The sequence below is a fragment of the Acipenser ruthenus genome, chromosome 33 (genome assembly GCF_902713425.1).
Source record: "Acipenser ruthenus chromosome 33, fAciRut3.2 maternal haplotype, whole genome shotgun sequence".
In the NCBI taxonomy this organism is placed as follows: domain Eukaryota; kingdom Metazoa; phylum Chordata; class Actinopteri; order Acipenseriformes; family Acipenseridae; genus Acipenser; species Acipenser ruthenus.
In genome coordinates, this window is record NC_081221.1 from 10,042,761 (window position 1) to 10,070,580 (window position 27,820).

At 38.5% G+C, this 27,820-nt stretch overlaps 1 protein-coding gene across 3 annotated transcripts in view; it reads right to left on the reverse strand.

The window, feature by feature from the left end:
• tlk2 (tousled-like kinase 2) overlaps positions 1 to 25,794 on the reverse strand; it is a 55,549-nt gene extending 29,755 nt beyond the window's left edge. The window contains exons 1-10 of one of the 3 annotated variants that reach the window (XM_034909358.2): positions 25,136 to 25,794; positions 23,631 to 23,713; positions 13,939 to 14,010; positions 6,037 to 6,106; positions 4,298 to 4,341; positions 3,574 to 3,672; positions 2,693 to 2,788; positions 2,191 to 2,283; positions 1,738 to 1,848; positions 678 to 814 (exon numbers count right to left, since the gene is read on the reverse strand). In XM_034909358.2, coding sequence (XP_034765249.1) covers positions 678 to 814; positions 1,738 to 1,848; positions 2,191 to 2,283; positions 2,693 to 2,788; positions 3,574 to 3,672; positions 4,298 to 4,341; positions 6,037 to 6,106; positions 13,939 to 14,010; positions 23,631 to 23,711 — 803 coding nt within the window. In that variant the 5' untranslated portion in view covers positions 23,712 to 23,713; positions 25,136 to 25,794. Of the gene's footprint in view, positions 1 to 677; positions 815 to 1,737; positions 1,849 to 2,190; positions 2,284 to 2,692; positions 2,789 to 3,573; positions 3,673 to 4,297; positions 4,342 to 6,036; positions 6,107 to 13,938; positions 14,011 to 23,630; positions 23,714 to 24,945; positions 25,064 to 25,135 lie in introns of those variants that run through there. The other 2 variants (XM_059006576.1, XM_034909359.2) reach the window with 2 other exon arrangements.
• Between the last annotated feature and the right edge of the window lie 2,026 nt (positions 25,795 to 27,820).

A 27,820-nucleotide genomic window follows, 5' to 3' on the forward strand; every position in this document is an offset into this window, starting at 1 on the left:
ACTGAAGGTATAATAGGGGATGTGACTCTGTAATCTGTTCCTTCGTTATGGTTACTGAAAGGGCCCGTTTGGGAAATGGAAGTAATTCAGTACTGTGAGTGTTAAACCACTGTAGCTAAACCAGCAGCAATTAAACCCGGACACGAATAAACCTGTAAAATCACCACTTTCACTAACAGCACTCACTCTGGACTTGTGACCGTGTTGTGTTTGTGTGTGTCTTGTTTAGTGTATTATTATTTCGGGACTGAACCCCGTGGTTTGCCTGAGCGATACACCGTTGTGTAGAGCCAGGTATTATTATTTGAAAGCAAAAAAAGAGCTGATTTTTCACCGTGAACTGTCTTGTGTCGATCATTCCTGAGCACCGCATCACCACTGCACCTGTGCACTACAAACCACTTTGCCATAGACCCCTAAAAAATACATTTTTTTGTTTTCATCTGCTTTTCTTTTAAGGTATTTGTCTCCCCCTGAAGATATTTTAGCATGATGTTACAGGCATGTGTTAATAAAATTGTATGAGCCATTCATGATAAGTCAGAATATATCAATTTTTAATTTATTTTTTAAATTAGGGAACTGAAGCTGCAAAGACGTTGCTAGTTGTGTTGTACTCGCATTGTACTGAAAGAGTTACAACACTGCCACAAGTCTTTGAGACTTTGTCTCCTTACTTGATGAGGTTCTGAAAGGCGTATCCATCTGTCCACTGCTCTGTGAAGGAGGCTCCGTGTCTGACTGTAGTGAAATGCCCCAGCCTGAGACGGTCCTGCATGCTCTTGTCTCGACATGCCATCTTCTCCTGCTTGGACTGAACAAGAAAACCAACACGTCACATCTTCTAAGAGCTCTTTATCAATATCATTGGCAGATGATACATTGTGACTAATTCGCATCGTCCTCCTGGTGTGTTACAGATGCCCTTACAACAAAATCTCTTTTTGGGGTTAACTGTAATTCTACCAACTTTCCAGAAAATGTATTGTATTTTACTGTAACAATACTTGCATTTTTACAGTAGAAATAAAATATGTAAATGACTGAGGATTTCCAACTTCTCTTCCAGCTACCCAAGCATTGTTAAGTACGTATCTTTAAATATCACAGAGTGCGATCCTCAGGGACAAGTATTGACTTCAGATTAACAGTCAGGTTAGCATCCTGGATTTAGCAGTGTGTTCCTTCTATAGCAGTTAGCTTCAAATGTCATTTGAATAGTTTTTTTTTTTACATTCATCATTCTGATTCTGATTTTAGGTTATGTTGCGTAATCATTTTTCTTTAAAACTGCTTTTATCTGGCTTGCATCGCATTTGAGTTTGTATGGAGAATCCTATGTGCCAGGACTAAAGAGACTTCTACATTCCTGTTATTATTATTATTTTTTTTTATTACTATTAGTTTATTTTGCAGATACTTTTATCCAAATCATGTGCCACTGTGGCCTTTCACCTTCCAACCATACAATCTGCATTAATATACATAGAGAGTATGGGGGGGGGCTTGCAGAGTTGAAAAGTCACATTGGATATTTTCCCAAAAAGTCATAACTTTGGAAACCATGCAGTTTGAACTTGTAAATAAAATTAGGATTCAAAAGCTTATAGCCTTCATAGCTTATGCTAATGTCGACAGAGAGCAGGAAATACAATACCATTTTTTTTAGGTATCTGACAAAAAAACAGGACTGTAGTCTTAAATACCTTTTCCTCCAGAATTCAAAAGGTTCCTTACCTTCTCTATTAGCAGCTTTTTACTCATGGTCACACAATTGTTTAACCTTTCTTTGTACTTCTCCAGCATCTTCTGCTGCTCAGTAATCTGTTGCCTCAAGTCGCAGTTCGTCTGAGGATACAATGTTGGGAATCAGTGAAGATCACTACAGTCCTTAGTAAATAAATCAATACATCGGAGCACCAATAGCAAGTTCATATTCGAATTGGAGAAAATACAACACATACAACAAAACCAAGCAGCTACTGAAGACAGAAGAGTTGAGGATAAAGCCTTGATGACAGGATTTTTAAAAAACAGGTATCACTACTATGGGAATGTCTGAAATGTTGGAATTGGCACAGGACTCTGTTTATAAAAACATACATACATATACATTGCTTGCCTCTTGGTTCTCAACCTACAGCACACAGCGGTGTGTACCAAATGCTTAACAGGAAGCATCATTCTTACCCGTAATAAATCATCTATCCTGCCCTCTTTCTTCTCCAGGTCAGAGTTCTTGTTGTTTTCCAGGGCAGTGAGCTTCTCTATTGTGAGATCTGACTGCAAGTACACCAACACACAGGTTCTCAATAACTTAATTTAACTTTCTTTAACAAGTCACATAAACAGGACTTGTTCATTATCTAGGTGTACAATAATATATATTTAAGAACATCTGGTTTCATATCTTGTTTACTTTCATATTAACCCTTATGAAGCACCACTTAATTGTAGATTAAGTATAAAAAAATAACTTTACAAGGTTTACAGTCCCAAGACTGCATCAGGTTGGTTTGACAACCCATTCTTTTTTTGCATTTATAGTCTGATTAATTCAACGGCAATCACACTACTTCAATATACTCTTAAAAGACAGTAAATGAGAACTATGATGAACAATTAGAAAATGGTCTTGTTTCATAGTTATGTCGCTTTGACAGGAAAAACAAGAGATGCGCGTGTTCTTTACCTGTGTGGATTTGTGCAGGACAGAGATGGGTTTCTGGGAGCTGCAGGAATGGTCAGTGTTTGACGAGCCTGTAGATGAAGGGCTGCCTTGCTGTACCTGGAGATTAACAATGTTTAAGCTTAAACATATTGGGAATGTTTGTAATTAAATCAGAAAAGCCATTATATTAGGCCCTCGTCACTTTTTCAAAATGACTTCAACATGTAATTGATTATTAGACAAAGTGTACAGCACGTAATGGCATAGGGTAATTCCATGACAAATCACAGAAAAAAAATGATTTAACACCCTACCCCCACAGATTTACACCACACTGTGTGGTTAGGGTTTTTCTAAGTGGGAAAAAAGTGTGACAGGATAGTGTCACGGCCCAAGATTTACCGGCAGAAATTAGAGACTCAGAGACAGAAACTGCAGTGAAGCGCTGTTACTCACATTTATTAACCAAACAGACAGATAAACAGGAACAAACAAACTGCAGAACGAGGGCCAAAATAAAAAGTCAAACAAAACAATCAAATGTAGGCTGGGCATTCGCCTTCACTACTTTCACCAACAAAACACAGTTCCACACGGTTCCACTTACCTAACTCCCTCTCCAACACAAAAGATTTCTCCTTCCTTATATACAGGTGGCCACTCCACAATTATCACTCAATTACCTAACTGGGGAATGGCCACACCTGTGACTGTTGGCAGAGACAGATTTAACCCCATCCCTGCCAACCTTACACTTATTTACACTGGCAGGGAATTGGGTGGGGGGGGGTGTTGAATTTGTTCACATACAAATGTGCAAATGGAATGTAGCTATAGCTGTAGTCATCAGCAGATGAGCAAGTGGTTATGGAAGCTGTGGCAGGGGGAGGGTGAATACTTACAGAAGGAGGGGGGTTGGATAAGGAATGTTGTGGTGAAGACCGAGCCACAGGAGGGGCACTCCTGCCAGGGCTTGTTCCAGGGCCACTGCCACCTGCAAACTGGCACAGAGAAAACCCAGGGTTACCTACCAGGCGAGTCAAACACGTCAGCATGTCCAAAACAACAAACAGCAATATGTTTACAGTAGTACACACCAAATGACAACATTGGTCAGTGTTGGGACAAATATTTGAATATTTCAAACTGCTTGAAATTGTTATTTGTTCAAATAACATTTTTTATGATTGTATAAAACTATATATCATCCAAAGGAAACCAATGCATAAATCATGTCTGAAATAAATGTAGATTATTTTTACTGTAATACAAATTATACTTTTGTTTTTTGTCTAATTCAAACAAAAAATATTGAAATATATTTAAAATTTTGATTGAATATTTGATGATGAAAACCCCAACACTGCAGGGTTTTAACAGCTTGCATTCTTTTGATTGCAGAACCTGTGTCCAGTATCAGAAACAGACTACTGATTGAGAAGATTATAAGCAAATCTGGCATTTCCCATGCTTAAATGTTTGTTGAAAGTGTAAATTAATATTTAGATATTCATGTATTATAAAATAAAATACAAATCTCTCCATCCCTAGTGTAATGCATTTCTATTTTGGTCCCCCTGTGAAACAAAAAAGAAAGTTTAAAAAATATATATATATTTTTCTCACCTCAAAGTAATCACTGATTTTATGCCCTCTTGTTGTGCCTTTCCCTAGAAAGGGAAAAACATATTTATTCTGGAATGCGGACAGGAATATATAAACAGTGCGCCAAAAGCAACGGCACCGTGCTCTCTGCTGGTATAATCAATGCTGTTACCACAACCACTGTCAGTTTGCCAGGAATGGAGAAACATTGCTATCTGTGTGTAGGCATTGGGGAATGAAGAGGCATAAGAGACACAAGTACCTTAAACATAACATACACATTGGACCCTAACATCTGAATCTAACTATAATACACAAGAATCAGTGTGGTCTCGCTGCAAAGGGCTGTATCCAGAAAGCATTAACTTGGCACAAATTTCTTTATGTCCTTTCAGCATACTCGTCTGTAACCCTTTCCCAAATAACGTATTAGAAGGTAAATGTACTGGTATTTCCTGCACTAAAGCAGGAGGTGATTAGGGAGGAGTCAGCTAACTAAGCAGTGTTCTCGGTTTGTATTGCCGCTTGTTTGATAAGTCGCAAGATCCTTTTAGCACGTTTGCTTGGCGATATTAAAAATGCCTGTGGACAAGGTGAAACAAAAGATAGCACAGGGTTTATATCATGTAGTGGATAATAGTTTGACAGTTAAATCAGAAGTGTGGAATTCTTTTGGAATCATAGCAAATGAAAATAATGAACGTCCGACTGGATTTGTTGCTTGTAAAACGTGTCATGTTCTTTTGGACGACAGCCACAAAACTGGTACATCTCTGCGAAAACACAGGTGTAGCTCCCTTTCAACTGGTGGCACGAAAGGAACAGAGAGGTATTTTATAGTATAGTAAGTAGAGATAGTTATTATGTTACAATGTTAAAATATATCCAGATCACTAGAGAAAGCGACCACACTGTATAGACTATTGTATAAACTCAATCTGTGCAGAATGGTAGATATATCTGCGTGTGAATGTGAGCAAGTCAGTCGACGCAGGAAGTAGGTAAAGGACAAACACTTATGGTTTCAGGTCGAGCTTCAGGTCTTATTAAAGTGGGTCGGGTTACAGGTTCGAGTTGGGTCCTGTAGTAGCAAGTCATACAAAATGGTCCCACGCAGGACTCTGTTCTGTGCTTTTATCCAATCTACTCTTCCTGTTCCCACAACAGGGCCGCTTGTAGAGGGAGTTTTAACGTACTATAAATCCAGTAAAGAGGCATAGGATCTAAATAGCACTGGTTACATAATTAAAAAGCCAATCCTTCCTGGTATTTTACATACTTTAGGACATACATATAAGGTTATAAATCCGCCAGTGCATGGAATGTATTACCAAGACTTCTTGTTGCTGTTGAATTATTGAGATTCTTTAAGAACCATCCATAACAGTGCTGAATTTAAAAAAATATATATTATAAAGAAACGTAACACATTTCAAAGTTCTGGGATCAACTAGGAGGAAGTATTCATGTATTACCTTATTTTGATTATAACTTTTCTATGTTCTTAATGTGTGACAAATCTTATAACACAGAAACCAAAGACTTGATTGACAAAGACTTTTATCAAAACATGCTGTCTAATTCTATTATGTAGCTTCTACTCACATTCACACAACTACTGTACATTCATCTTGTGCTAAAAGGCAACAACATACTTGTTAAGACTTAACCATGGGTGTGGTTTTACATCACCTATGATAACGCAATGTAAGCCAAATGTGCTCTACATAAGATATGCTCACAGAAAAAAGAGCCTTTACCTTGACTGGTGTCATACGGCTCTACTTTCCGCTTCCTGTTCCTCTGTTCATTCGGTTTTTTCTCCGGAGTCTATTGAATAAAAAAATATTCAAATGTTTTATTATGACAAATCTGTGATGTTTCTGGGCTTACTTGATGACCAGGGTCTGAAACAAATTATAGTACCTTACCAGTAAATCAAATCCCCCCCCCCCCCCCCCCCCACACACACACCCAGCACAAGATACCTACATCTCAGGCACTCGATCTTGACATATCCTGCATTGCTGACCAGCCAGATCTGCTGCTTGTACCGTGATAATAATGTGGATGAGTTTTGACTTCAGTAACATTTCAAGGTGTCATGGAGTCACTAACCGATTTGTTTTTATTATGTATTCTGCTTAGAGATACATGTATAAAAATGTGTTATTCTATGACCCGAGGGACCTTATAATACTTCCTGAAAGTTTTGCTGAAAAATATTGATGTTTGGGCAAATTACATGACATTGTTTCACCTGAGTGATTGCAATGACATAATACACGTTTATTCTTTAAAAGCAATAATGGACACTACTCTCGATTTATTTTCTCAAAATAAATAAAATAAGTTATTCATTCCATTATTATCAGTAATAAGGGGGAAAAAAACATACCTGATACATTTAGTTCATTAAATAGTATCTGCTGAATGACCTCCTCTCGTTTGTAAACTTTCTTATGTTCTTATGTTCTTATGTTCTCGTTTTTTGATATTTAAAAACATATATATTAAAACACATGAGACAGAATAAATGTTCTAATATAATTATAAGTCAAATACATCAGATTTACATTGTTTCCCCCTTTTTTTATTAGCTCTAAACATGTTCCTGTGATGTTTTGTTTCTGCTTTTGTCTCTGCCGGGCTGCTGCAAACTGTCTCCGCACTTTAGACACTAAATGCCCCTCTCAGTGACTATCAGGAAGTGAACGTCAGTCTCTCCCCTATCCATGGATATGTGTTTTAAGCCTGTACTGCAAAGTACAATGGCTCAGTAAGTCATCAAAATGAAGTGATTTTTTTATCGTGTTACACCATCGCGGTCCTGGAAGCCCACTTCAGCATTATCGTGTTAATCCCTGTCCTTAAAGGGTTAAATGTGATTATTGTGGTGGCTGAATTACGGAACTGCAGCAACGATCTTAAAAGTGAAACCCTCATTTTCTGCACATTATTTTTTCTTGCAAAATACGAAATAACCCAGTTCTTCTCAGATTCTACTGCAACCTTAATTAGACACCAAAAACAAAGGATCCCAAGTAGCATAGTCTTAGGGGTATGTCATATCTAGGGGTAAATTGCAGTAAATGTACGTATTTTTCGCGGGTAGGTTATGGAATAAAATTAGGATTTCGCAGACCTGTTTAAAACATTAAATAAACCTATTTCCTAATACCTAGTAAACAGTATTTCAGAGCACTATAAAAGCCTAAAATTAGTGGTACTTGCTTCCTTACTAAAACAGAGTGCTGTCATTTGTTACAGGCAAGCATGAAACATCCCCCAGCAGTTGCTGCCGACATTCTCTGTCTGGTGTGGACTTGCCCATATATTGAGACTGCACGTTCTGCATCCTCTGTATTGGTTGGAAGTTTAAGACAAAGCTTTGCCAAGTTATACAGATGTGGAAATCGAGTGGAAACAGTCCAAAAACTCAGTTACCCAAGGGCATCTGGCACACTTTAATATAGGCAATATATGCAGTACATTCGCTGTCATATTTATTTTATTAGCTATGAGTTAAAACAAAGAAAATGTGCCTATTCCGGTCTAAAATTCAAACTGCATTTAAAAAGTAAGCAGAGGGTTGTTTGATGCGAGGTGGCTGTGCTAGATGGTACCTGTAGTACTGATTTAACTTGGCTACAACCGACAGGAATACTTTTTGCCTGCACTGACTTTCCAGTTTGTTTTCTGAAAGCGGTTTATTTTACGTTCTGTTCAGCAGCCTCTGTAGTAGCCTTTAGTTTAATGTGCGATTCTGAAGCTAAACAGCAAATCGATCGTATTTTCTCCAAAGACACATTAAAAGATGTGCAAAAACAATGACCTCCATCTGCATGTACAGTTTCTTTGGGAAATATCTTTACACGATCAATCACCAAAATATACTTTGCTTTTTTTGCTTTGACGCCCATTTCTGGTAATTTTACCTCCAATGCTGAAAACTAGATTTTAGCAACTTAAATCAAAACAATGCAGCACTGACTTTGTCTCACCCCCTACTGTACAGTACAGGTCACAGAAAAGCCAGTACAGACACAGGGATAGGCTGATTAAAACACTGTTGTCATTTGAACAGTAAACAAGAACGTTAACCGCTTTGGAGTATTTTTTTGTAAATGTTATTTGCCTAAGTGCAATACACACCGGATGGCGAAGGAATTAAAAAAAAGCCCATCTACAGAAGGAAGATACGTAGTTTGCGTCGCTTGCGTTGTGCAGCAGTTCATTTAAAACAAGGTTTCTTTTTTTTTATTTTCTCTGTACTTGTCCGGTATACATTGGCCCCTAAAAGAGGTGAATTTTGCGGTGTTCCCTCAATTTCCCAATTTCTATGAAATCGCAAATTAGGTAGACCCCTAGTCATATCAGATCAAATCATTTTTAAACTGGGGTTAAAAACAATGTGACAGTGAAAAGGTTAAACTGCGCCCCACCTGTAATGGAACTTTATTGAGAGAACCATACCTTTTCATACCTCTTTGGTATGCACACTGTGGTGGTTTGCAACAAAACTGGAGGTCGTGGGTGCAGTATTATCATAAACAATTCCTGATTGACGTTTACATGGCAGGATTTCCGAATCTGATTACTCTGTAATCGGATTTGAAGTGCCATGTAAACGCAGTGACGTTGTGTCCTTGTAAATCATATGTGCACCTATTCATTACCAAATACAAAAACACAGTGCGTTTACATGGCACTTCAAATCCTGTTCAAATCCGATATACAGAGTAATATGATTCTGAAATCCTGCCATGTAAACTCTGCAATCAGATTTGGGAATCGGATTTCTCTCCGTAATCCGATTCCAGGTAATCGGATTTGCGGACATGGGTTAACCGATTCAAATCCTTTACAAATCCGATCTCGCTGCCTTGTAAACGCGGTGATCGGATTACAATATTATTTCGGCAGTGCGCATGTGTACTAAAAATCCTGCGCATGAGTGGTTGCGTGTGTTTGGGATGATGAGCATGATGCCTCGTCAGAAGGAAGCAGCTTACTACTGCAGTGACAAGGAAACTGTTTTTTTAATAAAATGTTTTGACGAATTAAATGGGATGGGGTCTCTGACACACAGGTGTATATCCTATAGGCTCATAAATGGCTTTACCATTTCGCAGAGCTTTTCAAAGGACACTCGTGTCATACAGAAATTCTCTCTCCAACCTGCATCTGTAAATTTTGCAAGTACAGTTGTGTACCACCAATCCCTACCTCTTTCTTTGACCCATACAGTAAAGGACTGGGCTCACTGAAAGCAACAGCTGTACGTAACAAAATTGGGGTGTAATCGTCAGTATGGCCCGGTTTGTCTTGCTCTAGAGACAAACACTGATTCGCATTAATGATTTATTGCATCAACATCATAAATGTTGAAATGCACATTAGGAAAAATGTGTAATCGATCTGCATCCTGACTGGAAAGAAGTTGTGAAATAAAACAGAAGAGAGAATAGCTGTAGCCTCTGAGGCATATCTGTGGTGGCTTGACTAGTGGCTCTGTGCCTGCAGTTTCTAAAAACGTCATCGGTAGCATTTAACCCCTATCAGGTAAGAAAATGAATCAAGAATCCTTACCCTAAATTTGGCAATTTATAAGTAGGGAAATCCAATTACATCAACACCATGTATGTAAGGGATACACACGACAGGGTGTGTGTTATGTTGCATTAACATACGGCTGGGATTGAGTTAGAGGCACAAAGCAAAGCTGTAAGAGCTGTACTGAGCGTGCTCTGAATCAAAATTTAAAATCCCTATAACTCAAGAACAGATTATTTTTTCACCAAACCAGAAAAAGGCACCATTCTGAGCAAGTCCCCTTGTACCCTAAAATTGTCATACAAAAATTACAAACTGTTTTGGAGCTGGAAAACCAGCAAAAAAACAAACAAAAAACCCCCACATTTGTTTACATCGTTTGATTTTTTTGAATTTCATAAAGTGAGAAAACAGTGACAGTGACGTTTTAATCAGTAGTTTAGTGTTTGGAGCTGTAGTAATGGCTTTCTGCAGGTATTAATTTTAAGTTTTGCATTATGTGTATATGTGTGTCTTTTATAGTTAAGTTGTTTAAATTGTGTGTGAATGTGTTGTTTATAGTCGTTTTAATGTGCTTACTAATTCAGTTGCTTTAATAGGCTTTCATCATATTAAGTTTTTATACAGTATTGTGTAAATTTCAAGTTCTTTCATTTCTCATCGGCAGAACTAGCTATGCGCAGTTTTGCACAGCCTAGCACGACTCAAAGTCACAGATGGGTGTCTGAGCTAAACGCCAAAAGGCAGGAAAGTAGCAGAGATAGTGCGAGATGGGGGGAAGGTGCATTAAGAGACAAAATGGATGCGCCCTGCTCAATGTAGCACATGACGGACCATAAGGCCAGAGAGCACACCCCCTTTCTCACAGAGGATGTATGTGGTAGGCTCGCTGTGTGGGTTGAGAGAACGACTACCTCAATTATTGGACAGAAACCAGTCGGGTTGAAGGGGAGTCAACAACTGTTACTTACAAAAGGTATAAATATCAAATATTGTAAAGTTTTGTCAGTCTTTTCATCTCTTTTGAATTGACTCCATGGATATCCGTGCTTTCTGATACAAACATATCATGCACTGAGCTGTACTGAGTCCATGTCCAAAGTCAGTTTAAGTCTCATGCTTATGTGATTGTATTGGAGGTATACCTTTCTTGTATATTGAAATCAAAATCTATTTGTCAGCTTAATTTTTTCACTACAGAGCACCTTTCTTGTGTAGTATTTTTGTAATTCATTTTCTGTTAACTCTCAGAATCAGTGTTCAGCCATTTTCTCTTGTGAAGAGTGCAGGGGAGAAAGGCGTTCCTTTGAAAAGGGGCGGGACTGACAGTGATGTGAACCAATCACATGACAGATCGGGACTATTGACCGGTGGCGTAAGGATGTTAGGGCAATAGTTCAATCTATTTTATCTCCTAGGATGATGTTTTGACCAATCACAGGCCAGGATTTTCAATCACTGATTCTCATATATAGATACACAGGATGATTAGAAAGTAAGTTTACCACATCGCTGCACCAGATCTATATATATTAGAGCTGTCAATCGATTACAATTTTTGATTGGTTCATTTATGGGCATTAGTTGATTAATTAGTAGATTAATCCATGCACATTTTTAATAAAGGTAATGCTATTATAGCAGCTGTCCTGCATAGTAATACTAAAAGAATCAATAGAATCTAAAAAAAAAAAAAAAAGCCCAATGGTAATTTGGTCTTTTTAAACCATTTTTACTATTATTTTTATTTTAGTAAATGTAACACATTTTCACAGAACATCGGTTGTTTACATTGCTATGTACTTGACTTCCTTCTGTACTTCTGCATCTAGCAGAACCTGAGGAAGCAAAGAGATTAAGCCGTTCAGAATCTTGTTACAGGTACCCGAGAATACTGTGGCTATTGACGAGTGATTACTTAACACGCTGTCGTAGTCAGAAATCAGAGAAAGTAATTCCACATAATTACCTCTATTTGAAGAATTGGTGCCTTCATGATCAGTTCAGGTATTTCTGGTGTATACCTCCATTTTTTTTTAGCAAGTTCTTGAAAATTGATTCGTAACCAAATCGACTACAATCATGGGGCAGTTTACACGTGAAATGGCGATGCGTGTGCACGTTTGGGAGAATTACTCAGGTAAATCAGGTTTGTGGCCGAAAAAAACGGCCAAAGAGAGGGATAGGGTAAATCTCATTTACTTGTGTAAATGACAAAAAACATGGGAAAATCCACGCCCAGTTTCGCATGGAAACCCGCATTTCACGTGTAAATGTTAGTGAGCTTGTTTATCCTTAAGTGACATCCAATATATATATTGCAAGGGAGCAGGTAGTTACTGTGGATTCCAAGATGGTAGAAAGTAAGTGGCTGATGGGCGGTTTTATGGTTAGCAGTGGTGTAGTTCACCGTAATGATAATGCGGGAGGCTTTATTTTTTGTTATTGTTTTTGCTGTGTCTGGACTGCCATGTTGCATGTCTCTTGTGGGTTTACAGTTCTGTATAAAACTACTTACCATGAGCTGCGGTGTACACTTGTTATAGCAGCTGTTTGAGAATACCCTTGCTGCAAAAACTACGCTAAAGTTAAACACGAACAGCAAGTGAGCTGCTTACTAAATGTATGTAACTGAATTCCCTTGCTTTTGATCCCAGCTATGTCCAAAGACAACGCGTGTCCACCCTCCACTCAAAATCACTGGAGCAAGGAGGAAACCCGGGCATAAATAACTAACTATAGTTAGTGACTTGGATGTGTTGAGCCAGCTCGATCGCCCGAAACAGCTAAACAAGCATGTGTACCAACAAGTGGCTGATGCTCTCAGAAAGAGGAATAGAGCACACAGTCCCACAAGCTACAGACAAATTTTAAAAAATTGAAACAGTCATACCTGCAGGAATGAGCAAGGCGGTGCTGTTCGGGAGAAGCAGGACGGTCCCACAGAGCAATGCTTTTTGCTTCAGTTACATCTGGCATAGCTATGTACGTGTTGCAGTGCCTCTGAACATGGGAGTTGACAAACTTGTAAATACAGCGATGAACTGTGGTTTTATGCACCCCAAACACATTGCCAGCTACCCTGTACTCAGCTGAGGATGCCAGCCTATACAGAGCAATCACCACTCTTTTTTCCACTAGCACAGGAGGTCTTACGTAATTCCCTTTTGGCTGCATATCTTCCTTTACCAGTTCCACTATAATGCGGAATGTTGCCGTGGTGACGCGAAAGGACTCTATCCACTGCAGATCTCTGAAAGAGTGATGCAGCACAACCTCTTCCCAACTGCAAGACGGACGAGTATGTGTCCAAACCGACCTTTCGCTAGTCATTGGCATTAGATAACAAGGCATAAGGATTTGCTGGTAGAGGATGTTTGGAGGTTCAAGCTCCCGAAACAAAGGGAAAACACCCACTGTTCCCAATCCAGACAGCCTTGGCAGCATACGTGGAAGATGTGTGGCACAGAGCTTTAGAATCCTACATCTACGTGATCAATCTTTTAATTGGAGCAGCCGTAAAATTATATATATATATATATATATATATATATATATATAATATCTTACCTGTTTTGCACTTTCATTGGCTACATAGATCTCAAATATGCAGTTTTGAAAGAACCACATGTTACAGCCAGCATTTTCATTAAAAAAAATAATATCTGGTACTACTTTAGGTTAAAGAAAGCTCTCTGTTTCTAGACCATATTATCAGGATATCTGCTATGCTTGCACTTTCAGTCATTTCACCTCAGCAGTTTCTTCTAGGTCATGTTACTGTCTGAAAGCATGTCAGTAAATACAGGAAACAGCAGTCTGATTAATGACAGCCTTGGAGATAATTTTACACTGACCAAGCAAGTGCAACACTCACAAAGCATGGCTCGCAAACTGAGATTTCTTTAAATAAGTGTAGTCCCAGATATCATGTTTAAAAAAAAAACAAAAAAAAAAAAAACACACCACATCTTTACTATAACTAGGTTTCTTCCAAAATCAGATATTTGAGACCTATATAACAATGGAAGAGGACAACAGGTAAGATTAATGGAATTATTTTGTTACCTACAAACACTTGAACTCCTACGTGGGGACATACTAACCTCCAGCTCCTTGTCACTGAGAGACCCCACGCTGCACAAACTCTGGTTGGAAGACTCGTTATTAACTGGACCCTGAAAGAAACAACAGAGGAATCACATGAGAAGGAGCAGCTAAAAACAGCGGTGAAGTTAGCATTAGATCTGTATTGTTTAAAGCTGTTACTCATAACAAATCACACTCCCCTGTAAACCCACTGCTTGACTTTGTGCCAGATGTGAAGCAGTGTTTCAGACAAAAGTTAAATCAATAACTGGTGAACTATTTATTGCAGTGTGATGTCAATGAATACCAGAGGAAAGTCTGGACAACACCCTGAGTGTTGATTTTCAAACACAACTACCAGTCAAGTCTGATATATTAACTCACAATAACTCAGAGAAAATCATAAACCAAACGTTTACTTTAAGCAAGCTGAAGTAAGCAAACATTAAAACTAGTGCCTTTGTCAGTGTACTAATGATTCTCAGTAACCTGTTCCATAGAATGTCAAAACCAAGTTTGAATAAGTGTTTCTCTTGATATGTAAAATGTAAGAGTGTAGTAGAGACAGACAGAAAGGATGCTCCATTTACCCCCCCCCCCCCGAAATTTTCATACTGTAACTTGTGCTAAAGAATATCCTCTTCAAGTTTAATCAAAACTGGATAAGCAGTTCTCTAGTTATGTACAAATCTAAGAGTGACAACTGTACAAACTAATGGTAGGACTGGCAGGCAACCACCACATACCCATGGCTTATGATACATTCAATAACTTGTGCCATACCTGGGTATATGTTTATACACGAGACAAACAGTAGCCATCAAGCTTCCTCCCTGTGACTATTGTATTATTTAAAATACGTTCACTGTTCTGTATTCCAGTAAAGCTATGCAGTGTCATGTCACTTTGATTTCTGCACTAGTGGTATATTTTTATTGTATTTATTTCACCTTTTTAAAGCCGTGTTTGGGATCTCCCTACAGTACTTGAAGCTCCTTTGAAGGTCATTGCTTCACCCAGGTATTAATGCACCCCTAATGGATTATTGTCCTTTTGTAATCCATGTAATAGGAACATCTTTAAACTAAACCCTTCTTGTGTGCATGATTCCTATCTTCCCAGGTATATTCTGCATTTTTTAACAAAAAATATGTTATTTGTATAGAAATTCAAGCTACAAATTACAAGTGAGACTTGCCATGTATTGCTAGCAGGTGACAGCCTCACCCACCTAGTATGCTGTTGTATAAAGTAAACCGCAGGTTTGTTAAAAAGGGTAATACAATTGAACATTACATGTTCTGAATTAAAAATGCCCTTCTTTACTCCCCCTAAACATGTGAAGGTTAGGCTACCAAATACAAATATTTTACGTAAAAAATTATGTCCTTTTTCAGGAAACACAAATATGACAGCCATGTTAGGTCACAGTTTTTGTAACATTGACAATGTGAAGTCAATTGAACTGGTTAATGAGACACTAGTACTAGATGCAGCAGCAGATTTGCAACCTCATACAAGCACCCCTTAATTAGAACTGTAGTAACACAGTTTCACATGAGAAATCCATCTGGCTGCCCATCCAGAATGGACTATTTTTTATGAATCTATACCAATAGAAAAATAGCTGACTGTGCTACCATACCGTTTCATAAAGGTTTTTGAATTTTGACTTTATGCTTTTTAATCTAGCAATGGAATAGCAGATACATTTTAATTTTGGCACACAATATTAGAGTAAGATCCATCATGTTTACTATAAACTATGACTCGTAAACCAAATAATAGTGACTGCCTGTAATCACGCTGTGGCAAATGCTAGTTTATACTGTAGGACACACCCATATAAAATGATTACATTTGTTCTCACTCAGACCATCGATACCTGAACATGTTATTTGCAGGCTTTTACAGCTTGAAGTGTTACAGAACACCCTACAAAGTTCACAATAAATGCATTACGTTAACTTTGCTGTGTCCCATGTTGTTCGTATAGCAGCATTATATTTTAAACATATTGCTGACTCTTTAAATTTCAATCACGCATCATGGGTCAAAAATTAACTGGACAATATTTTTCAGCATTTACTCGGCAATGTTCACCAAGAGAAAAATAAATGTCTAAGGATTGCTGTGTACCCATATTATGCTCCCTCCTGCAACAATGCTGTTTTCAGTTACCCCAACATGCCAATCATTTCAACAAGGGCACCAGAAATATTGTAGGAGGGAGCATGAACTTGATACACTTTTAAAAAAAAAAAAAAAAAAAAAAAAAGAAAAAAAAAAAATTCTCTCTTTCCACCCGAGTAAAAGTTGAAAAATAAGTAATTCCCTAGTTTGTGTACTTATGATGTGAGAATAAAGAAAAATATCTCAATTATCGGAAATATGTTGATAAATATTTTGCTGTGATATGGACAACACAGGATACAGCAAAGGTAAAGTAACATGCTTCTTTAACACTGTAGGGGGTTCAGCGAGGTTTAAAACAACTGCAAATATTGCACACAAAAGAAATAGCCTATTCTGGTGATCTGAAGCACACTGAAAAGCATGCAACAGCCGGCAATGCCCTGTCATTCAACAAAGACAGCACCTTTTAACACTAGAAGCTCCGCGGCGGTCATTTCGGCGGTTTTTGGTTTTAAAATGTAATTTTATCCAGGTCGTATAACACATATGGGGCTGTGCGTTTGTGTACCTTTCTGTCCGTATGTATTAAATATTCTCACAAAGCAAGAAACACGGGAGTGCAGAAATAAAGGAGATATATTACATTATACCTAAAAGCCCCGGGAGCAGTCACATTGATGGCCACACAGAAAATAATTGTATTTTCATTATACAGAACGGTATTCTACTTTATTATTTTTATTTACCAGCCAGCACTGTGTTTAGCTGTAATTAGATTAGTCTCTACTCTCTGCCTGAGTGAATGACTGACAGTCTATTGTTTTTCAATCAGCCTTTTGAAAGGCTAGCGCCTTCTTGCCAGCTGCGCTGCTTTGGTCAGTCAATTAGTATCGGGACTAATGAAAATAAATACCAGAGACCACGGAGTTTTACAACGCAACAAAATATGAAATTGATGTTTGGATCAGATGGCCCAGAAGTATTCTGTGAAAGCTGGCTCCCGACGGTGGCCTATTCAGGTGTTTTATAATGTATTGGACCTAGCAGCCATCAACTCCTGGGTACTTTACAAAAAATGCATGGAGAACAATTTACCAAGGAGAGAATATATTTTACAGTTATTATTATTATGATTATTTATTCTTAGCAGACGCCCTTATCCAGGGCGACTTACAGTCACACATTGAAAAATAAATTTCAAGAAACACAGTACAAGTAATAATACAGTTAAGAGCAAGATAAATACAATAACTTTAGTTCTAGCAAGTACAAGTATGACAAAATATGATTCAATAACAGAGCAGATAACAGTGTCAGTGATAGTTACATCAGGATATAATTAAATACAAAATACTACAGATTACAGTACTCTAAAGTACAGGATTAAATGCAGAAATATAGGGGGCAGATAAGAGCAAGTAAAGCACATTTAAGGAAGAGTGGTAAGTGTCCAGAGGGAAAAAAAGAGGAGTTCTACAGGTGCTGTCTGAAGAGGTGAGTCTTCAGGAGGAGCTGGAAGGTGGTCAGAGACTGTAGGAAGGTCATTCCACCACTGCGGGTTGAGGGTGGAGAAGGAGCGGGCTCTGGAGGCAGGGGAGCGTAGAGGAGGTAGAGCCAGTCTTCTAGTGCAGGAGAAGCAGAGAGGTCAAGTGGAGGTGTAGGGAGAGATGAGGGTCTGGAGGTAGCTGGGTGCAGTCTGGTCAAGGCATCTGTAGGCTAGTACAAGAGTCTTGAACTGGATGCGAGCGGTGATTGTGAGCCAGTGGAGTGAGCGGAGTAGTGGAGTTGCGTGGGAGAAGCGAGGCAGAGAGAACACCAGGCGAGCAGCGGAGTTCTGGATGAGTTGGAGCGGATGGGTGGTGGATGCAGGGAGGCCAGCCAGGAGGGAGTTGCAGTAGTCTAGGCGGGAGAGTACCACGGCCTGGACCAGGAGCTGGGTGGCATAGTTGGTGAGGAAGGGTCAGATTCTTCATATGTTGCTCAGGAAGAATCGGCAAGTGCGTGCCAGAGTGGAGATGTGCTGGGAATAAGAGAGCCAGGGTTCCAGGGTGACTCAGAGGTTCTTAGCTGAGGAAGAGGGAGAGAGTGTGGTAGATTCCAGAGGAACGGAGGAGGAGAGATCAGAGGGAAAGAACAGGAGGTCAGATTTAGAGAGGTTGAGTTTGAGGTGATGCGAGTGCATCCAGGAGGAAATAGCAGACAGACAGGTAGAGATACGGGAGGAGATGGTGGAGTCAGAGGTGGGGAAGGAGAGGAAAATCTGAGCATCATCAGCATAGAAATGGTATGAGAAACCATAGGATGCGATGAGGGGGCCCAGGGAGCGGGTGTAGAGAGAGAACAGGAGAGGACCCAAGACTGACCCTTGGGGGACTCCAGTTAAGAGAGGGTGAGGTGTGGAGGTTGCTCCACGCCAGGTTACCTGGTAAGTGCGGTTGGAGAGGTAGGAGGAGAACCAGGCCAGAGCAGTGCCAGAGATCCCCAGGTCAGCAAGAGATGATAGTAGAATAGAGTGATCAACAGTGTCAAAGGCAGCAGAGAGGTCGAGGAGAATTAGGACAGGGGAGAGAGAGGCAGCTCGGGCACACTTAAGTGAGTTGGTGACAGACAGGAGGGCGGTTTCAATGGAGTGGGCAGAGCGGAAGCCAGATTGTACTCTGATACAAAAATCAGATGTTCGTATTCACTAGAAATGAAAAAATACCTTGCACTTATTTACAGCCTCACCAGAAGTTGCAGGACAGTTTAAAAAATGGCAAATGAAAAAGAGTTCCATGTGATATGTGAGATTTAATATATATAAAAATAAATAAATAAATAAATAAATAAATAAATAAATAAATAAAAACACAGGATCAACACAGCAGCTCGAGCCTCTAATTAAAAAAAGTTTTAGACAGCAAAAAGTAAAAAAAACAGATTATGCGCACACATAGTGATCTCTATGGAAAGCCATATAGGTCAAAAATGCATTGTGCTGCTTTAGAGCGAGTCAGAATCTCATGGGACAGAACATCATTCTGAAATGCCTCACTTACAGTGCCCAACTTGCTGGAAATGTTGTGTAGTGATATTTGTATATATTGTATATATTATATATTTTTTGTTGCGACTTTGTTATTTGGAATGCTATAAACAAGAACCAAAATGGTGAGTTTTTCCCCCTTTGTTTTACAATGCCATTTCCACGTTTGTTTTATTTGATGTGTTTAAAGTTCAATTTCAGTTTTTGTTTGCTTGTTCAGCTATAAAAGGCACAAGTAAACCTCATGTGATTACTGTATGAAAATGTGTCTATGGCCACTGTTTACTGTGAAGGAACGACAATGGCAAGTAATGAAAAAAAGTATAAAAAGAAATAAAACGCGTTGTCAACTTTATTTACCATTTATTTCGGGAATAAACAAAACAGTGTTTAACCTGAACGGCTATTTGGCACCCTTTGTTTTGTAATTAATTCACGGGGGATAATGTAGGGGGATATTTTTTTTACTTTAACGTGTTTCATAGTGTAACGTCTTGCTGTAAAATAAAGGCACACACACAGGGGCAATGCCCCCTACACCTGCTGCTATGCTGTCTCTGCCTGCATTCTGAGCAATTTAATGGCTTTTATTACTTTTTGAAAACGAATGAATATCTGAACATGAAAACCTTGTGTTTGTCCCAGCACTAAATGCTATACATTAAAGATGTGCAGATCTCAGTTTTTTTCAGAAAATCTGAAATCGGGTTTCATAAATCTTCATAAAAATATAAGAGATTCCACATGGGCTCTCCCCTGATTAGACCATTGAAGTCCTCCTGTATTACTTCAGCATAGTTTTTAAATCTCAGTTTGTAACTGTTCTGTTTATTTTAAATGTAATATAAGCGCAAATCCAATACACCTTAAGTGTCCTCTTGGTATTCTACAGGCATTTCAGTAACTTGCACAGACATGCATGTACAATTACCATCTTTGAAACATTTGTATTGCCTCTTCTTAACATTAAACCACGCTTTCACATATCTCTTATTTCGTTTTTCAGACTTGCATGAAAGCTTTGTATTCTAATCAGGGTTGGCGATTTTTTTTTTTTTTTTTTTTTTTAATCAGATTTATTTGATTTGAAATCAGATTTTTTTTTATGTTTTTTTTTTTTGTAGTACCGTAGTTGTAGCTCTATAGTACCTCCAAACTGTACATTTTAGGATGTTGGAAATTGTGGTTTGTGAATAGTTACATACCAAACTAAATTACTCAATCTTAAATGAATACATAAATAAAGGAAATGTTATCATTGTTGCATCCTCTAAATGTGAACTACAATACGTGAACTACAAGAATTTAGTGATGGAGTACACCAGAGAAAAATGCCCCTCACTCATCCTAGTCATTCTTTTCTTTAACTTTCTTTGATTTCCTCTTTCTGTGTCAGTCCAAACACATGCAGTTGTTACTTACGACTACTTAGTTTTTTATAGCGTGTTCAATTGTTAAAGTTCCTGATTGCACCACTAAATAAACCTGGTTTCAGCGGGTCTTAACACAGTGCTCAATTGTCTATTTGGGACCCCACTGCACGGTCATCAGAATCGCTTCAGTGAATATGTTAATGATGGGGAAGGCGCTCTATAAAGGGGCAAGACAAGGCAAGTCTTCAGAATACCATTTCAGTACAGTATTTTTTTTTTATGTCTTCACTCCATTTATGCGTCACAGAATCGTGGGCAAGCGCCATTCGTGCTTGCACACGCATTTGCTCTGTGATCAGGTCAGACAGTAAGAGTTTAAGATGTTTGTGTTAATAAAAGATTTTTAAAACATACTTTTCATGTCTCTTCCTTGAGAAACTATATAAAATAGGTAGTAAATGAATGACTTGAAATCATTGACTTTTTTTTTTTTTTTTATCAAGCGATTTAAATCAGTGATTTAAATCGACTTGATTTAAAATCGGCCAACATCGATTCTAATGTGCTTTGTGGTTGTGCATCTGTAACGTGCAAAGCATTTGCAAGTGCAGATCTCAATCTTTCTGTATAGTTAATGAAACCAACGGTAACCAAGAGATCAATGAGTTTACAGATGGCACAAGATGTGAAAAGCCAACACAAAAGTGAATATGCAAAAATGTCGTCATTTTTACAGCCCTTATTCTAAAAATGGGAATCCTTATGCACTGATTGTGCCAGTCCATCCATCTGCCTGTCATACTCTATATAGTGAACATAATAAAAACTGCAGCCAATCTACCAATATCTTACACTGTCATTATCCTTATACTGTCGTTATGTGTATACAAAGCATGCACTACTTTTAAAAATGCTCAGGAACCAAGTTTGTATCTGACGTTGTAATTGAGCAGATTTTTATCCAGCATTGTTTCTGCTCCTAATCGGAATAAGTATAACATAGAGGACGGGCCCCATTTTGTTGGCTCTCATACCTGGATAGGCTACCAGGTTTAGGAGTAGGATGGTGTGCTAACGTGATAATGTATCCATAGGTAGCAAGTCAGCAGGTGGCTCATCTGGTAAAAGCACTGACATCTGGAGAGCACAGTGAGTCACGTGAGCATGTGCTACTTCAAGGAATGTTGAAAACAAATGATTGACCTCATATTCCGTGACCTTGACCATAAGGTCAGAGGTTGAATATTTACCACTATTCTTATATCAGTTTAGCCTAAGTGCCATTCAGCCTACAGAATTTATATGTAAAAATTTTCAGTATTCAAAAAAGCAGGTGCAGGATAAAAGCTGCAAATTGCAAGACAGAAGTTTAACCCAGGTGTGATAGAATTTACATTTATATATCGAGATGCCAGGACAGTTTGACCCACATCAAAGTAACTGATAAACAACTCTATAAATAGAATCTAACTTTGAGCTGTATGTTTCCAGCAAGAACTGTAATGGGGTAACGTTTCATATATCACCATTTTCTATACAGAAGCTGGCCTCCACTTTATTTTGCACACAAGAGAGAGATCATCTGACTTTGATCTTTTTGTGAACATAAACAAAGAATCCCCCAGTCAAATTGATTTACTCCACAGTGTCATTGGGCAGAGGATTGTAGATGGCACACTACGAAAATAAAAAAAAATATTTATATATATATATATATATTTGTGCTCACATCTACAGTACCAGGTATTACCTGAATGGCTAATAATGAGGGGTTCAAAAAATAATAATAGTATGTTCTCATATGAAGACCAGTAGAAATGCTTTGGCGTTCATGGAAAGATTTTGTAAGGCTATACAGTTTAACTTACATGGCTGACTTTCTTTATAGTCCAAGTGTGAACTTATTAACCAACGTAGCAATTTAAAATAAGTCATATGAACGACAGTTGTATACAGTTGCTAATATCATTCCTTTTATTTTTACTTTTTAAGGAACAGTACATTTAAAGTTTTGCTATATCGGGTGTACAACACAAACACATCACTTCAGAATTCAAGTAGCAGTATGTTGATGAAAGAATAAAGGTAACAACTTCATTCTATGAATGTATAAATTGAGTATCAAACTAAATATTAAACTGAGGTAGCATTTCAGAAAGGGACAGAAGATTGAACATAGGATTAAAATGACAGTGAGTAAATTTGAGTAAAAGTGAGTAAAGTTTCAAACTTAGTAATTTGTAGATTTGCTGTTTACCTGACACATGTTTCTACCAATAGTAAAGTAGGAAGGACACTTTGTAAAAACAACTCGGCCCTCAATCGAACTTTCCAGCGCTTTCAGTTAAGATTTCTACTTTTAAAAACAGTTTGAACTGATCACAGGACTAGTTCCATGGCTGCCATCTGCTGTGTTTTACAAGTGACACAAACAGATACTGCCCAATGCAAGCATTTGGAAGCATACTCTATTCTGATCGGTTACCACCATGCGGCGTAAAGTCTATTAATATAAAATATAATTTTCTTTTTTTATTTGGCTGGCGCCTTTACCCAAGGTGACTTACAGGTGTTACAGGGCAGTACAGGGTTACAATGGAAGCTTAATATACAAAGCATCAGTAGAGGGAAATGTCCCCGCAATGGGCATATAGTGGAGCCAATCACCGGTGTCACACGTTACATTTTATATTTTATATATATATATATATATATATATATATATATATATATATCTAGAAAACCGTTTCTCCAATTGTGATTAAATCTGGCATTAACATTATTTAGCAGAAGTTATTGAGAGTATTAGATTCTGGGAATGTACTGGGGCATCTGTCCATCTATGTCACACTTGCATTTTTACATGTATCTTGAGAACACAAGAGAATCCTTTACCATGATACTACACCTCATTTTCTTAACTCTAGGTCTTAAATACCACATCCAATTTTCATTCAATTATTCATTGCCATGTATTGCTCTGTTCTGTGCACACTGTTGATGTACACCAAGTGATTAACTTTTTCTCCACGCCAGTTGCTCTAATTGTAAATGTACAGTCGTTGCGGGGAACGTATGTTTCTGACATACTTGATTTGCTTGCCAAACTTCAACTTTTCTGACACTACCATATATTAAAATGTAAAAAAGGAACCTGCTGCAGGTTTTGACTCACTTTGCTGGCCCCAGCTCCCATGAATCTGGCCTCCAGAAGCTCCTGGCGTCGGGGGTCCAGACTATGCAGTTCTTCCATCATTTCTACGGGGGTAAAGAAATCAACTGAGATCATGGAAAAATCACAGGGCACAAAAAAGGGAAGGGGTATATTTACCTTGGTGGATAGAATCGTTCACTGATGAGATATAAACTTTAGGCCCCCATGCATGTGATCTGGGTAGATTCCACGCCAAAGCAGCTCTACAGGCTTCCTTATTCATAATGACTGGGTCTTTTAAACAAGCATAAATGCTTTAACAGCTATCTCCATTTCTCTGAAATGCTTACCATTCGTATGTTATTGCAGGGCAGTACATTTGGCATGCCTGCATTTAAAAAATAAATTAAAAAAGTAAAGTCCCCATTTGTGACTCAGTTTCATCAAATAAATCCTAATCCACTCCCACAGTTCTGCAAAACTTTCTTTAATAGCAGCTGATTTCTTCTCTTGGTACAAGCACATGGCAGATAAAAAACATATACAATTTTGCTAATCTGACATCTGCAGGTTTATCAATTTGTATTAGGTTGCTTATTACAAAACATCTTCGTTCCCAGGAAACATAAGAAATGAAAACAATCTGGCGTGCTTCATCAGCTACCAGTTTCTGTTACTGTTGAAGGAAAACAACAGAACAGGCAACAGAAATAGCTATGACTTCATGAAATCCATTTTCCTAATGACCAGGTCTAATTAGTGGTGTCTAGCCAGTTGCCAGGCATCCATAGTATGGATGCTTAAATGCCTAAATTACAAACTCACTTTGAAATGTTTACTTCCCCTATTACCCTTCCTTTTAATTTAATAGTTTAATGTAACTAGAATGTTCTTGCAGTACATTTATTAAACTGATATTTTAATATTTTAACCAGGATAATTGCAAATACTGGTTCGCCATAATGAAAGTTGCCAACTAAAGCAATGTTTAGACACCATTTTGTTGAATCTGCAAAACTTATTATATGTATATTTTAATGAATGTTGCCAAGGCACCACTGATCTCGACTGTCTGTGCTGCGCCAGTTCTGCCAGTTTTTCCCAAACCAGCTGTCTGATTAGGACTCCACATCAGTTCGGGGATTCAACATGCTACCCCAGCCATATCCCCTCAAAAATGTCACGAGTTTAAAATGTATTATAGTAATAAAATCTTGTGATAAAATAATGAATCATCCCAGCCCCACAAATATATCCCTGCTGTCAGAACCATAAATGATAAAATGAAAATGAATGTATTCCCATACTGTAAATCCGACACCCCATCTTTACTTACTTGACTGTACAGTCCCCCAAAACACGAACGATGGTTATCAATCGTTTAACTGATTTACTATCAATATAACTGATTATAATTTTGACGACGAATAACACATTTCGATAACAATATTTTAGACCTCTGTCTCGTGTTTTTCAGCCCCTTTCTACAACCCTGGTGGATGTTGTTTAAACCCTCTCGTGTTTACCTGCGCCGGTTTCGTCTTTCTCGGATCCCGGGACTGGGGTCTGACCGATAACTGATTATCCTCTTTCCGTTCTCGGCCCCCCGACACTCCCAAACCACGAGGAGGCCTCGCTTCGATCCCCGTCCTCACCCCCTGTAAGGTTCAGGCTAGATGCACTAGCCTAACGAACCCAGCGGCCCTGAGTTACTGTTGTGGGGGTTTCGCTCGGGCGGCCTGAAGATCCTCGGGTTTTCCTGATCCGTATTTGCGCTTCTAAGTGCGGGATGCACGTGATGTTGTTTTGTTGTAACCCCTTTCTCCCGGCCTACAGACACACTACGCTCGCTCAGACAGGCACTGCCCCGTTCTCCTGGTGGTTTATTTCACGCTCATTATTAAAAACTGCAGACTTTTGTTGTTTTATCACGGGGAGAGTCAGGATCTGTCTCCCAATCCAAGACTGAGAGAACCCCTTATATTAGGCTCGACTTTTGACTCCGTCTCTCTGCGACCACTCTGCTCACAAGCAGGGACGGTTCGGTTCGTGTTAATCCGGATCGGTTCAGTTCGGTTCTGTTTTTTCAATAGTGTAAACAATAATCGAAAAACCATATTTTTTTCTCGCGAGACCATATTCTCTAGGTTGTTTTTTTCACCCCGCCTTCTCTTTCTCAACCAACCAAAACGTTTAAAAGCACAAATTTGGTCCCGAAATGTTGAAAGTAGTTTGTTTCATTTTGATTACACCTGAAACTGAGCAGGAAATCAATGTGCAACATATATGTTTACTCCACGTAGATCAAATGCATTATTAATAACATATCTATGTAGTAATATGTACAGTATGCACTGTATTTATTAATATTTGTATTGGTATAAACTGCTATGCAGACCCTCTGTGTTCCCCTTGTCTGTGTCTTCTGTTTTCTCAATGTTGTAGAAAGGTTAGCTTCTGGCAAAGATAGTAAACAGAAAAGCTGTAAATAAGCCCTTTGTGCGCCAGACTGAATAATCATAGAACAGTTGCTCAGAATGTAACCCTTTGAACTCCACTATGAACTGCAACTCTCCAGTACTATAATCTCTCTGCTCGGGCTGCCTCCCTCTCCTCCATTCTAATTCTCCTTGACCTCTCCTCTGCCTTCCACACTGTCGATCATGCTATTCTCCTCCCCTCTCTCTCTGACCTGGGGCTCTCAGGCACTGCTCTTGCCTGGTTTTCCTCCTATCTCTAACCGTTCCTTCCAGGTTTCCTGGCGTTGCTCTCTCTTCTCCTCACCTCTCTACAGGTGTACCTCAAGGATCTGTCTTGGAACCCCTCCTCTTCTCACTATACCCGTTAGGTATTCTTATCTCCTCTTTTGGCTTCTACTACCACCTTTACCCCATATCCTCTCCTTTCCCTTCCTTTGACTGCTGCATCTCAGAATGCCTCGCGGCTATCTCAACTTGGACGCATTCTCACCACCTCAAACTCAACCTCTCTAAATCTGATCTCTACTTTACTTCTGCTTTCTCTCCCTCCTCTGACTTCTCCATCTCACTCCCTTGACCTTATCACTATCTCCCTCTCCTTCTCCTAAAAACCTAGGTGTTACTCTTGACCCCCTTTTCCTTCTCTCAGCACATCTCTTCCCCGACACACACTTGCCGCTTCTTTCTTAGCAACATCTACAGAATCTGTCCTTTTCTCACTACTTATTCCACCCAATAATAATAATAATAATAATAATAATAATAATAATAATAATAATAATAATATACCAAGTACAAATGTGAAGATATTATTATTTACTGCAGGGGTTGGATGAGTTATAGTGGAGGCGGTCGTGGATAGATCACGCTTTACATTTTTCCAATGGAAACCCACTTATCCAATTGTGATGAAACTTGGTACTAACATTATTAAGCAGTTGTTGATAGCGGTTGATTCTGGGGGATATATGGGGGTGTCTGTCAGTTATACATTTGTCCATCTGTATCACACTTTTTTGGGGGGAGAACCTCTTATAATATTGTGATGAAACTTGGTACTAACATTATTAAGCATAAATTGCTGAGAGTATTAGATTCTAGGGATATGTGTAGGGGTCTCTCTGTATGTACATACGTCTGTCTGTATGTCACACTTCCATTTATACATATAACTTGAGAACACAATAAGTTATTGATCATACTGTAAATCAGTTATTTAACTTTACCATGCTACTAACACCCCTACCCTAACATCAAACTATTGTTTTCTGACAAGTAAGAACATGTCTAGCTTTTATCAAGTTTTAAGTTTCCTGGTATTCAAATGTAATGTTTTTCTACTTTGGCTTGGATTGTTACAGCACAGAGTCTATGATTGTTTTTGAAGTTCCCCTGCAATAATACTACTGATATACTTAGTAGGACTCTTAAGAGATTTGTTTGTAAGCTGAAGAATCATTTCTTTTTTTGTACAGGTGAATTTTGCACCATATAATTAAAGCAGCAGATATCCCACAGTCGTATTTAATTTTGTACTCAAATATAATTAAATGGGGTTCCTAATATTACTGTTTCTCCTAGATATACAAAAGGGTTTCTTTTGAGGTTTTAACCAATAAACACTGATAAAACTCCCCCCAAACAAAGAAGAACCATTAAAGAACATGGGAGGCGACTACTTATTTTGTGTTCACTTCCAGGTGCAGTTTACTGGGTTCATTGTGATTAGTT